Source organism: Scyliorhinus canicula, chromosome 17 (assembly GCF_902713615.1).
Source record: "Scyliorhinus canicula chromosome 17, sScyCan1.1, whole genome shotgun sequence".
Lineage (NCBI taxonomy): Eukaryota > Metazoa > Chordata > Chondrichthyes > Carcharhiniformes > Scyliorhinidae > Scyliorhinus > Scyliorhinus canicula.
In genome coordinates this window covers 40,023,564-40,037,411 of record NC_052162.1, presented here as the reverse complement: position 1 = coordinate 40,037,411, position 13,848 = coordinate 40,023,564, and the positions used below count along the sequence as shown (strand labels likewise).

The following is a 13,848-nucleotide window of genomic DNA, read 5'->3' as shown; positions in this document are numbered from 1 at the left end:
CCGATCCACCCAACCTGCACATATTTGGACTGTGGGAGGAAACTGGAGCACCGGAAGGAACCAATGCAGATACAGGGAGAACATGCAAGCTCCATACAGACAGTCACCCAAGGCCAAAATGGAACCCGGGTCCCTGGTGCAGTGAGGCAGCAGTGCTAACCACTGTGCCACAGTGCCGCCCAACCTTGGCACCAACCCTATAGTTGTAACTCCAAATGCCCCTTTAGATGACCACTTAATATTGTACAGTGAAGAGAATTCAATGTAACACATAATGTTGCCTAATGATATTTTCTTTTTCTTTACAGGAGTGAACTATACAAGGTCATTACCTCCCACGTACCCAGCACCCCCGGATCCTGTCCATCAGAGAAACTTCATGCTCACTGATGGCATCCCTCAGGGGTCAATGTATGAACTAACGGAGCCCAAACGTAGCCAGTCTCCATTCTGGCAGAACTTCAGTAGGTTAGCGCCATTTAAAAAGTAACAGGCCATATTGTTATGGGAGGACCCAGCCCTGGACATTTACTCTTGGCAGTTAAAAACAAAAATGTGGACCAACAGACAATGTTTGGATCATGGATCTCGGTGATTTAACCATCTACTGACACCTTCCCTGATGAATCTTGGTTCAAAGCAACATTTTAGCTAATTATTTCATAATGTGGGTTCAATGTTCAAAAAACATACAGTGTATGACAACGGAAGGTCAGAAAGGAAAACTGAAATTCAGACTCAACCTTCATCACATTATTTCATTTGTGATTATGTGAACCTCAGTGTGCTCTTCAGTGCACTGTAATGCAGCTGTACACAAATACACACACACAAACACACACACACATATATACCTTTATATATATATATATATATATATGTGTGTGTGTATATATATACATATATCTCGCTTCTGTTATCTTGAAAGCTTATGACATATGTACTGGAGTGTGAATGTTTTATTGCTTGATTAGTTCTACATAAGCTACTACAGATATTTTAATGACAAATATTGTAGGCACACCTTTAATGATTTATTATATATCAATGTATACGATATGTTGTACTGAGTGAACAATGCCAAACTCCATTTGAAGAGGTACATGTTTGAGAACGCTGGACTATTAGTCATTGTGTTAAGAAATCAGTCACAGTATTTGAAGCCATGGAGTTTACAAAGTAAGAGTTAATTAACAGGGCTATTCTTATGGTATCTCTGCATTTAGGTGGTTAGCCAATTTTGTTCCTCGATACAACAAAATCGTTCAACGCAATGGATATATAATCATTCGTTTTTCACCAGAAAAATCAATTGTTTAATATAATTAACATTCCTTGTTATGTTTTAATTCGCGTTTGCTGCAGCATTACACCTAACAGTTACTCAGGATCGTTAACAGATCCAATTGTATTTTATATTTAGAAGTTGTGATCTTTTCAGCAAGTCAGTTTATCCTTTCTTCATCTTGTGCACCCTTGGACAGTTGCCGGCACTTCCACAGGAACGGCATTAACCATCTGATTGATCCCATGTGGTAGCCCTGTGACATTTCTGGACTATTTTAACTGAAGTGTTTGCAATTCAATGGAGCTCTGTGGATTGAACAGTGTACTACACACTAGGTCACAAACTATGTCATGAAGGAACCATTACAGATTAAGGAGTTAAGTTATCTTTAAATATTGTCCTACAAAAATGTTTTGTGCCCAAGTGATGTAAGCATTTGTTTTGTGATGTGCTAATGTTTCATTATTTTGCATTTCCAATGCATATGATGAAATCATACATAGTATAAAAATGGTAAAATAGCCAATCTTTTGAAATAATAATGAACATTTTTATAGAACTACAGAGCTACTTTTCCAATAATCATAGCTAGATATTATTTTCTAACAATCTAAATAATTAAATATTTATTAAACTAGTGCCAAAAATATAGAAATAAATTCAGAAAGAAAGCCTAGTTAGTATATGATTCAACATGCAGGCATTTAGCTATATGAGGGTCATTCACTGCCAACTGGCAGATCGCTCATTCTGTGCTGTCACTATATAAAGGTTGTTGGTGCCCTGTAACTAAAGTAGTTAGCTAAAATCCTGTTTAATCAAAAATGTATTTTCTCAAACTGAAGATACGGTCCTTCAGGTATATGTTATTGCAATCCATTTAGGGAATTTAGTAGCTTGCTTTTGTTTCATTTCTTCTTTATTGAATAATTAAAGCCCTAATTATTAGTTTCATTGTAATTGCTGTGATATTTGGCCAATCATATTCAAACTCTTTGCTCAGGTAAATTATAGAATGATGTGCCATATAAACTAGTGATTGACCGGTACATAGTTCCACCAGTCCAGTTTTCTGGGATTTTCAGTACCTTCCTATTGGTAAGGGTATCAGATACTGTTCAACCATCAGTTGGACCAAATGTGAAACTATAGATTGTAATTGGAGATTGACATTGTAACACACACCAGCAGAGTATGCAACCTGTATGAAGAAAAAGGCCAAGGCTTCTGTCCTGCTTTAATCTGAAGGCAGGCAGACGTTATCAATGACATCTTTGTCTAGCATACAGTCAAATGACCGCATAGGATGACCCAAACAGTGCCTACGCATCTGTATTTCAGGCATCCTTTATTGTCACTTGACCTGGGTACTGAATAGGAGGTTTCTCAGGGGAATATTGGCCAGAACACTGATCTTGCTAGCTCATGCTCTTTGCAATATACAACTAAGCGATCTGCAATGCCCAATAAGCCAAATGAGACCTTAATTCTAAATTTGGAACAATGCAAAGCATCTTCCCCGAACGTACAACAATTCAGTGGTCTCAGTGTTGGATGGGAAGGGCAATGTGAATAAACAAAAGTGGTCCGTGAATTTTCAAATATAGAGAGAGAGACAACTGCTGAACCAACCACTGCTGTTATGATTAATAGTAAAATTATTGTGTCACTTATCATGCTTACATGGATGGGGACTGGATGCCACTGGTGAATTAATCGATATTGATCAGCTATCTTTGCAAATTTTTGCTAAATTTATTCACTGCTCCTAAGAAAAAGTAAGAATAGCTATCTGTCACCCCTTTGCAGAATAGCAGATTAGGGTTTGGGCTCCCTCAATGGTCTACTGGGTAAAATCAAGAAATACTGTGCCACACAGAGAAAAATGTTTGATTCTTGGTCTGTGCTGAAGTACATGATCTGAGTCAGCAGTGGGAATGCTAAAACATATCTCAGTAACCATGGGCTCCCACTCCCGATCACTATCCTGTAATACCTGCGAGAAGGTGCACATATGCAATGATCTAGTAAGAGCTGTCCAGATTCATATCTGAAGAATAGTCTATTTAGCAATGGGGTGTGAGTGTTGTTAAACCCACAGATCCATGATCCATCACAAATACTGAGAGTGTTCAGAGGAGTAACAAAAGATTGAAGTTATTTCAAAAATTATGAGAGTTGCTGCTCTTTGGTTGAATATTAAATTAAATGAGATTATGGTTCCTACATCTTGTTGACTTTATCTCACTACAAATATAAACTTCCAACTCAAAAGGCTGTTTATGAGGTTAACTAAAATTCAGAATCATCTTATCTTAATCAAGTTGTCTCAAGGAAAAGTATTCCATGCTTGTAAGCATATTAACGGATGCCAATACAAATCAGGTTATTGTACCAGTCTATCACTATATAAAACCCCTCAATTTTGCCTTATTGTGTTAATGCAATGGAGCAAAATTGCATCACACAAACGGGTGGTAGCAGCTTCCCATTTCATATTGTACTGCTCCAACATCCTTGAATCATCCAAAACTATGTAAGTCATTCTGCATAATCTTGCCATTATGGAAAGAGTACATATGGCACATACACACATGCAGACACAAATCAGTGTTCAATGTTCCCATGATTTTATACAGCTTTGTGTCAATATTGCCACATGTTCTGTGTGCAACAGAGTTGCTATCAGAAAAAAAACACTTCAAATTAACTTTATCGGGAGTGGCTCCACCTTCCAGTTCCTGTGGAACTAAGGGTAAACTGCCAAATTTTGTTTCTTAATTTATAATCTCATACAGGAAATGTCTCATAATTGAAGACATGGTGGCATTATTTCTAATATATCAGTGCAGCACTACGTAAAATTAATTCTGAAAATTGCCAGTGTACATGAAGTAAATGTAAGAATGAACACTTGAAACACTAGTGCACAGATTAAAGAGCAAGTTCAGGGAGGGGATGGGGTAGGAATGGTGGTCAGTGGACAGAGGGATGTGAAAAGATTTAGGAAAGGCCATGGTCAACATTTGTTTTAAAATTGGGAAGCAGCATCCTCTTACAAATGAAAAACACAGGCATAAAGAATTACCATTAAGTGGATTTCTTACCTGTGGAAAAATGAGATGTTACAAAGGAATGAATTACAAGGGGCAGGAACAATTCTTTAAAGTCCATAGAGTGTAGATTAGAATTATTGTATCCGGCAAAGCTAATGCTTCAGTTTTGAACTCTTTGTACTGAAGATTGCATAGTTACAGACACTGGATTTGTAAATGATACCTAATTATCAATTCAAGTGTATTGATGAGAAGTGGTGTGAAGACATCTCGTTTCACGCACATAAACTCACAACAACAGCAATGTCCAATTACAAAGCTATAATAATAGAATCTAAGCAGCCTTGACTGTCTAAAAAAAAATGAATAGGACTTCCTTGTTATTGACGCGCATGCCCAAATGTACCTTGTTCAATATAGAAACGTGATTCTCAGTACATATCATATTGCAACATGCCATGCTATGGGTGACCAATTGAGTAACAAGACAGTCCTGTTGAAGCCAATACTGTATCACTCATTAGTTAGAATGACGTCTTTCAGTAAACATCACAATTTAGCTTGGACCTGTAAAATATCAGCATTTTGCTCAGAATTTCATTTCTACATATGTAGAAATTAGTTGTAAAGGGATTATTTCATGGATTCAAACTGTTTATTTTGTAAAATTGCTGTTTGAATTTGAAAAGCAATGCATGCATGATGCCATTGGACGCTATGCATGGTCTCACTGCCGCTTTTTGAAACACACATGGTATTGATTGATAATTTTTAGGAAGTGATACACCAGTCAATAAAATGGAAGTGCAAATCCTGACTTCTTGTTGCAAGACAAACCATAGCATGGTAAAACCACTAGTTAAACCTGACTGTGTTAGATGCTAGTTGCTACCAATTTAGATAGGTTTGAGATTCCTACGTGAATCGTGCTGTAACGAGTAGGATAATATTGGCAGAGATCCAATCAATAGCTCCAGTAGACCAGAGCTTAGATATTTATTATCCAAGACAGAAATGGCCAATATTATACATGAAGAGGTTGCAAATGAACTTTGTCAGTTTGTGGATGTAGATAGGTAGGTAGAATTGAACACTAACTTTCATGGGAATACCTTTCTACTGATTATAGATTCACTTCAGTTTTGCTCCTTTATGTAGAATACAAATGGGATATTCCCTGTAATGCACAAATATATCTCCGGCTCACTGTCATTTATCCTAAGTCTACTGTGAAATGAGTAGTACTTAGCAATTTATATGCACTTGTATCATTGATTCCCTCATATGAATACATATATATAATTACATATCTGTTTTTTATAACAACTTTCATGTTAATTATAAAGGCGTTAATGCCTGTAATGTACTGAAGGACAAATTTTAGATCTCCACTTGGCACAGGAGCAAGATTTTATGGAGAACAGGCAAATGGCTGATTGTCAAGTTGTGAGTCTTTCTGCTGCCATTGCTGCCCTCGGTGATACCATTAAATGTTGAAACATCTTGAGTAAAACAGGATAGTTGAAGCACATATCTGTAGCTGACTCATATTACATGGCCATATTACATCTAGAAGTTAAGAAAAGATTAAGTCGTCTTGCTTGCTATTTGTCACAAATAGTATTGATTTTCCTTCATATTTATATAAAGTTAATCCGTAAAGTTGCTCCAAGTAGTATTTTAAATACCCATTTAGTTAAACTCTCAACCTTTTGATTTGGGTATTAAATATGTTCATAAAAGATTCAATTACCTGCCATTCAATCAAGAATTTTGCCCATAGTTAATACTTTTGTTAAAAGAGCCAGCAGAAATCTAGGATGAATATCTTAACAAAATGTTTATCAATATTGCACAGTCTTTCAACCCCAGTAATATAAATGTTGCAGTTAACAAATACATAATTACGTAGAAAGTATTAATCGTAAAGTATTTGCAATATATTTTCTCTGTAATAGCCTAAATGGCAATATCCTTACTCTTTATACTGCAAGAGAAGTTTTTAACAAAGGGATATTTTCTCTATATTAGAGCTATAAAATGCCAATAAAAGACGTGCAGGGAATGAAATAATTAGTTATAATAATTAATTTCCACAGCGTAATGTTCTGATGTTTGATGGATGTTTTACTTTATGGATAAATTCAGATTGTGTTACATGGGCTGATTGGCTACAACACTGGAAATTATTTCTCAAATGGACCAGTAGGTAAAGATATTGCCTTATGTGGTGACAAGTCCTACAGACCAAAAAGTTGCAGAATTGACTGCTGATCTTAAGTGAGCTAGCAACTGGATGGCTACAATTGGCGTCAGCACCTCAGTGGTTGGAAAATTACTTATAGATTAGGACCCGGGAAGGGCTAGTAAAGCAGCTTGAACAGCAAATTAATCTGCTGACATCCACATCACTTCACACTGCAAAATGCCCACTTGGATAGATAGTGGCTCTGGACTTTATATTCAAGGTTTAGCACCTTTAGAAGGGAGAAAAGACTGTGACTTTTGCAGCATATATGTAAAATTCCAGCACAGAGATCAGTGTATCAGTATAATTTCACATTCCTTGCATTCAGAAAAGTCACTCATGTAGCCCTTAAATGACATTCTCTTTATTAGTAAGTTGTTGTTTTCTCAAAATAATATAGAATAACAGTAACTCTGTGATATAGCAATCAATTTCTTTGTAAGATATTTATATATTTTTAAGAGCATTGACGGCAATTTTCAGCAAAGAATGGAATAACATATAAGCAGCTAGATAAATTAAAATCACTTAATCACCTGCCAAAAAAAAATCCCCAGCATTAACTTGCTTGTAAAAAAATACTTTTATAGTCTCTGGTTCCTTGGAAGACCAGCAATATTGCCCAAAAGCCAATCTAGTGATGGTGTTAACCAGAGTACTAAGGACTAATGATGGACTACCACTTCAGCCTGGGATAAAATCAGCCTACTCTGGATAGAATAGTCTTCTCTGTCTATTGGCTATTAAAATCTTACATGAAATTAATCTGGCCATTCCTAGTCCATTTACTGCATGTGCAGCACAAAACTGTCCTTAGTTTGCATTAAGTGACACAAACATGTGTCACTTACAAAGGCAGAGGCTGTTGTTCTGATATTGGAGCTGAGACATTTTGATAGACAGATTAGAGGGAGCTTGATTCTGCATATCCATGCAATATCTAACCTGATAATTGTTTATACTGATACCGTATCCCTCAATTTAGTAATCCCAGTTATCCAAATTGAATTTAATTCTTTTTTAGGTTTCCGTTGTGGGAGTTGAGTTTTTGAGTTAAAGCTGTGGGAGTTGAGTTTTTGCCAGCCTGTAGCAGAATGAGACAATGGCTGTTTTATCCACGGTTTCATTAACGTGCTGGAGCTGGGCATGGTGCAGCTGCAGGCATGTTAAAATAAAAATCAGGAAATCTTTGCCTGCTTGCCCTCAGATCAATGTGGGATGAGGAGTTCAGGAGATTGCACAGTACAGGACAAAGGGTGTGTGGGGTGGGGAAAGCCTCACCTTGCCCTTTGGTGCACAGAAGAGTGCTGTAACTCCTCCTGGTATTGCTTCTGAACCTCTTCTGACAAGTCTGAGAGGCTCAGCAGTTTCACCACAAGCCAGACTTCAAATTGCAATCGGGGTCTGATTACATTATCAGACCTCAATCTGCATGTTTAAAGAAGGAAAACATCAGTATAGCAATAGTCCTGTCATACCCGCAAAAAAATCATCAACGTGGATCAGGATAGGACATAGCCGGATAACCTACCAGTAGATTTTAGCTTTCCAGTCTACATCATTTCCTATAATTGAAGGTGTTATTACTGTTTTGCTTGAACAATCGTAGGAAGTTCAATATAAGAAGAATCTCATCACTTTTTCTACACAATCAAAACTGTAATGTTGCCATAGTCCCAGATGACCATGGACCGCTTTTCTCTTTGAGGGGGAGAGCCGACTGGTGGTGATTTAACCTGAGGATCACCGTAACTCGGGCGAGGGGTAAGATTGAGAAGGCGGGGCCTTCAGGAATAACCTCAGCCGCTACGTGAAATGACCCTACGTTGGTGGTCTCGTCTGCATCACAAACCAGCAGTCTAGCCAACTGAGCAAAACCATATCAAAACTAGTAATTTGGTAGTACCTTTCAAGAGTATTTTTGTTAAATTAGCAGATCTAGTTAGAATGTTCCTCTTGACCATAATTGACCAAAGGCCATAATTGGAGAATAATTCACTGTTGACCAAATCAATGTAGAGATAGGGGGAAAATTATGACTTGAAAACATTGCATTGCCAGTGAATGGCGGAGGTTTGAATTAGAATATTTCTGCTGTAGTTTAGCTCAGTGTACTTTTGTCTTGATGTGAACCCTAATTGTGATGAGCATTGACTCGCTGGCTTCCCTTTTGGGATCTGTTTTAGTGATTGCAAACTAAGTACAAATCTGGCTGAACTCACAAATCACATTAGTCACATGCTTGAGTTAGATCTTATTCTCAAGTTCTCTTGCTTTAATTAACATTGGGGATAGATAGGTCGAAACAAAAAAAATGCGTTGAGAGGAAGAGTTGCTGTGCTCATTCATAATGTAATGACCCAATTGGTCATTTCCAAAGTGTTATTCACAAATTTGTCTGTTGGGTCATCAATCCTCCAGGGATAGCATGGCTTATCAGGCCAAAACATATCAAGAGAAAACATTAGCTACTCATTCTTTGCTTACTGACAATGATAATTTTTGCTTTTTATTAACATTTCAGTTGAGGTGAATAGCAGCTGGGTTCTGCATAAAATAAGTTATTCTTCCTGGAGTGATGTAAATCATGTTAAGTATAATGATTTACCTGACGTAATATAATTCTTTCTCCATTTTATTGAGAAAAGGACATCCAAGAGTTGCATTAACTCCATTGTACTTTCCATGGAGGTGCTTGTGTTTGTCATTCTGGTGAAGTACCATGGCCTGCGGCGTACCACCTTAAGAATGTTCATTGGTTTTGAAATGCAGTGATCTCTCTGACAAGGTCGGGCCTCTGTTGAAAAACACAAAGTAAAATGGCTTCTGGAGGAAAGGGAAACCTGTCAGTTTTTTAAAAAAGATCAGTTGCCTATGAGTGCTCATGAGAATGGTTGTCAAATGTGTTTACTAGACCCATGGTTAGAAAGATTATAAAATGCACACAACTTTCTGAGGTTTGCAACAAACAGTTGTGACACTATCCTCCTTACCCACTGCTGGCAGAATGAGTTTTAGATAAATCCCCTCTGCCCACCCACCAACCACCCCCTCCACCCCCACCCCACCCCGACTATGTATAGTTACAAAAGTATATATGTAAGCTTGGTGCTGTAATGTTGGAAAAGAAAAAAATGTTCTTTCTATTTTGTTTATCAAATTTAGACATAAGAATTTTGTAACTTTTGTGAATGTTTGTCAATGTTGTTCTACATGCATTAAAAGCTGTCTTGCAATTAAAAAAGGTAACAGCTGATTTCCAAAGGTTTTGTTTAAGCTTTGTTGCTACTCGTACAATGAAGCATTTGTCATTTGCGTGGAAATTGTGCAGAACACAACCGATTCTATTCCAAACCATTTTTTTACTTGGTCTTTTTATAAAGTACTTTAACCCCTTCATGGAGGGCTCCATGACTGTCTGTAGTTGTGAACTCAATGTGAAATTAGACAGCTGTAATAGAGCTTGAAGATATCAATGCACACATCATGCGAAATTAAAACAAAATCAACTATTTTGATCCCTTTTCATAAAAAACCCTTCTAAAACCTTTTGACTAAGTGATGTAATTTCCTTCTTTCTCATTGGGTTCATAGTTAACTATTCTATTATTAGTTTAAAGTTTGTGAGAGGAAATTCCCTTAAATAACACATTTATCACCAGGTCATACAAAGCAGAAAATCCTAGGTGTGTGGTGAGTTAGCCTGGCCACTAATTTTGGGATTGGCCTTATGGACAGATGTTGAGTGAGGACAGCATCGGCTTTGGTACTTTTTGTAGTTGAAGAACTTGCTGTAAGACTATCTTGTCTCACATTTGAACAATAAGGTGGGGTACTAGGAGGTTGTCCACATCTAAGAACTCCATCCGTCGGCAGGAGAGGAGATAAGGAGAAGAAATGGAGGAAAACTGAAGCATTGAGCCTTCATGTTCTCACAAGTGTTGATAGTAAGGCAGCCATTGATAGGTTTAGCCATTGAGAGATACACATGTTTTCACATCCGTAAGATTCATAATTATATACTGAAGAATTAAAATCATAATAGCCATTTATTGCTGACTCGAGTAATTATTTGACCATTTCAAGATTGTAAAAGGAAAACAAACTAAATTGCATATGAAGTGCACATTGAATAATCACAGAGTAAATGTCAACTTAAGGAGGACAGATTGAAATTCAAAATTCCTTTTTAATCAGATATTGTATTTTTTAAAACTTATTGACCTTTTTTGTTGCTGGATTTTTGATTGGATTTTGTGAAATTGTAATCATTAAAATCCTGGCATCATTCAATTAGATATAACTTGGTTTATGTTTTGCAATATTGCTGCTTACCTGCTTTGCAGTATTCAGTATGAATGCCTTTGGGTGTTTCTTTGCACAGCATTTATTTTTCTGTGTAAATATGGAATACTTTTTTCTGACACTGTTTACTTGGTTCTAGGGATTTTAAGTTCCTTTTGTTTTATGGCCCCGTGTATGTATGTTATAATGTTTGTGGCTGAATAATATTTTGTTATAGTTTTGTACCTGTATTGAAATCACACAATGTACACAATAAATGCTTTCAGCTACTTAGTCTATTGTATGTGCCTTTGCCACAAATAGTGGCATAAGGTCAGGTTTGCATCCAGCTTGTCGCTTTTTCTTGTGACTTTATTTCCCAGTCCTTAATTGAAAGTGATGATGTTTGCTGTCGTATATTTTTCTGAATTATTGTCACCTTTCAATGCCTCCACCAGAGATTATTTATGATGTGTGAATCTAAACAGTAAGTTTAATAGAATATTAGACCTTTAGGGATATTCAACGTTGTGAATGTTTATTGTCTCAACTGATGTGCATAAAATGCGGCTTTCAGTAAATATCGCCAGACAGTTTTTTATCCCCTCTCCCACCCTCAGGGCTTTTGGGGTGCTGTGGCCAATTGTAGCACCTCATCTATTCCCATGGTCAAAATTAGCTAGTTCACCTGCATTCAAACCTGGATGTTTCTGGATCTGCAGGGTCCATTTATATGCTGGATTTTCCCCCCCCCAATTCTATCAAAAATTAGAGCTGCTTTGGAGATATTTATATACAATGTGACTCAGTCAAAGCACCCTGATGGTATTACTAATTACAAGCTGAAATCTTATAAAACAGTATTTTATTCTACAAAAGATGTTAATATTAGAGTTACAAACTGCATATTGTGCAAAACGTAAGTCAGTTGGCTCTCTTGATAAATCTCTTGGTAAATGTGGAACCAAGCAGGGAGAGCAACAGAGTCCACATTCAATATGCTGAATTAGGGAGTAATTGTGCTTCAATTGACCAAGGGACCCTGGGCTAAAGAGGGATTGGGAGTATCAGCAAGAATTCCTGTTCTGGATCACTATACAGCAACTCTTCAATGTCAGGCAAGGGTAAAAATCAGGTTGCAGTTGCACAATCTGCTTTCACCCAGTATCGATTCCCACACATGAAAAGTGGATGAGATCATGCAGGATGGCTGGGCTAGGGGATACACCTCACCACAAGAGGTCAGCACTTCTTTCAGGAGGTGAGGAGAGAAACATCATGCAGAGCAACCAAGTCAACTATAAGCACAATAATAGATTCATTCAGATTGACTCCCAACAGTTTTGGGGACATGAATGATATTTGGAACGAGTCAACTATTGGCTTGTAAATCAGACCCTTAAAAACCAATAGCAGGGTCCATTCACCCTCGAACAACAAACTGGGACTGTGTAGCTGTGATAATTGAATGGATGGTTGAAAACATTTAAAGTGAATCTTGAGTAGTTTATTGTCTGAAGGCTAATGTTAAATGATGGTCTCACAATAACTCACAGGTTACTTTTTATTTCAATTGACACTAAATCTGATTTTCTTTCCTCACAAGCAGTCATCTAACATTATGGCGTGAAGTGAAAATTCAGTGTTAAGTGCTATATTATTACTGCAGAAAAATTGTTGCATAGAGGGATTTAATCAATGCATTATCTTGTATTATAACACCAACTTAGAAGAAATTAAGTTTTTATTGCCTATTATTTTAGTATCTCATACTCCCATGACAAGATACAAAAGAAAGATATGTTGCCTGATTGGTCTAATTTACAATTTCTATTTGGTCAATATTGGTCGATGCTTCTCTGAACATCATTTTTCTCAAGCTGCACATGTATAATTGACTATTTCAGGAATTTTATTTTGACTATTTTTCTATAAAATGCATTTGGAAAGAGTTACTTTGATAAAGAGTGGTTTAAGGTATAGTGTGTTCATACAAAATTTAAAACAAGTACTGGTAGTTATAGTTAATATAGAAAAAAACATTATTCTCCTCCAAGGTTGCACACAATAAGGAACTAATTAGTTTGTCTCCATAATTGAGAGACTTCAAGTCCAATTGTTGGAAATTATTGGTACCAGATATTTGCAAATGAACAGAGGAGATGAAGCTGAGAGGTTGAACCACAGGCATTAAAGTCCAACAGAGGCTGTAAGAAGGTTAGAATGAAGGTACTAATCAGAAATCATTTTGTTTAAAGTCAAGCAATCCACTAATGTGGGGAAATATGTTTTTGTTATTACATAAGGACAAACTGTACTGATCTAAGTGAATTTGATCCTAACTCTGTATGTTATTATCTGTAAAATAAAACAACTTAATAATTTGCATCTGGTCTTATCTCACCAATCCCTTTGAAAAGCGGGCCAAGCAAACAGTAGCTGTATGAAAGACAGTTCAGCATACAAGGGGATACTGTTGTTAAAGCCAGCGTTAGAGCAGCATATAATGCACATGAAGCAAGAGAAAAGTGCAAGATGCTCAGACTGCACATAGGAATTGCGTCTGCTAATGTACACATTGAGTGCCTAAGGTAAGATCCCAAACTTGTATTGATTGTGGCAGCTCTCTGAAACACATTGGTGACAAAGGCGATATAAACTGATTAAAAATTCAAGTATACAGAATCAAAACAACGATGCATTGAATATGGCTAAAAGAAAATAAGTTGAGTTGGAATGATTATCAATTGAGGAGAAAGGCAAGGGATGGGTTTTCCGGGTGAAAATGTGGACATCGAAAGCTGTCAAAGAATAAGAGTGTTAGAAATGTCATAATATGGGTTCTTTATGGTGCCATGGTGGTGATTCATTAATGAGAACTTGAAGCTTGTGTGTTTAAATCCTTATTGGTAGGCGTTAACTATTTACAGTTCCAAGTATAGACTTACATGGTGTTGCTCCCACCATACAAG

General features: G+C 36.9%; 1 protein-coding gene across 8 annotated transcripts in view; it reads left to right on the top strand.

Moving 5' to 3' along the window:
- arhgef9a (Cdc42 guanine nucleotide exchange factor (GEF) 9a) overlaps positions 1–13,262 on the top strand; it is a 528,724-nt gene extending 515,462 nt beyond the window's left edge. For all 8 annotated transcript variants that reach the window (XM_038774360.1, XM_038774359.1, XM_038774364.1 and 5 more), the window contains one exon: positions 309–13,262. In XM_038774360.1, coding sequence (XP_038630288.1) covers positions 309–490 — 182 coding nt within the window. In that variant the 3' untranslated portion in view covers positions 491–13,262. The remainder of the gene's footprint in view (positions 1–308) is intronic.
- The last annotated feature ends 586 nt before the right edge of the window (positions 13,263–13,848 follow it).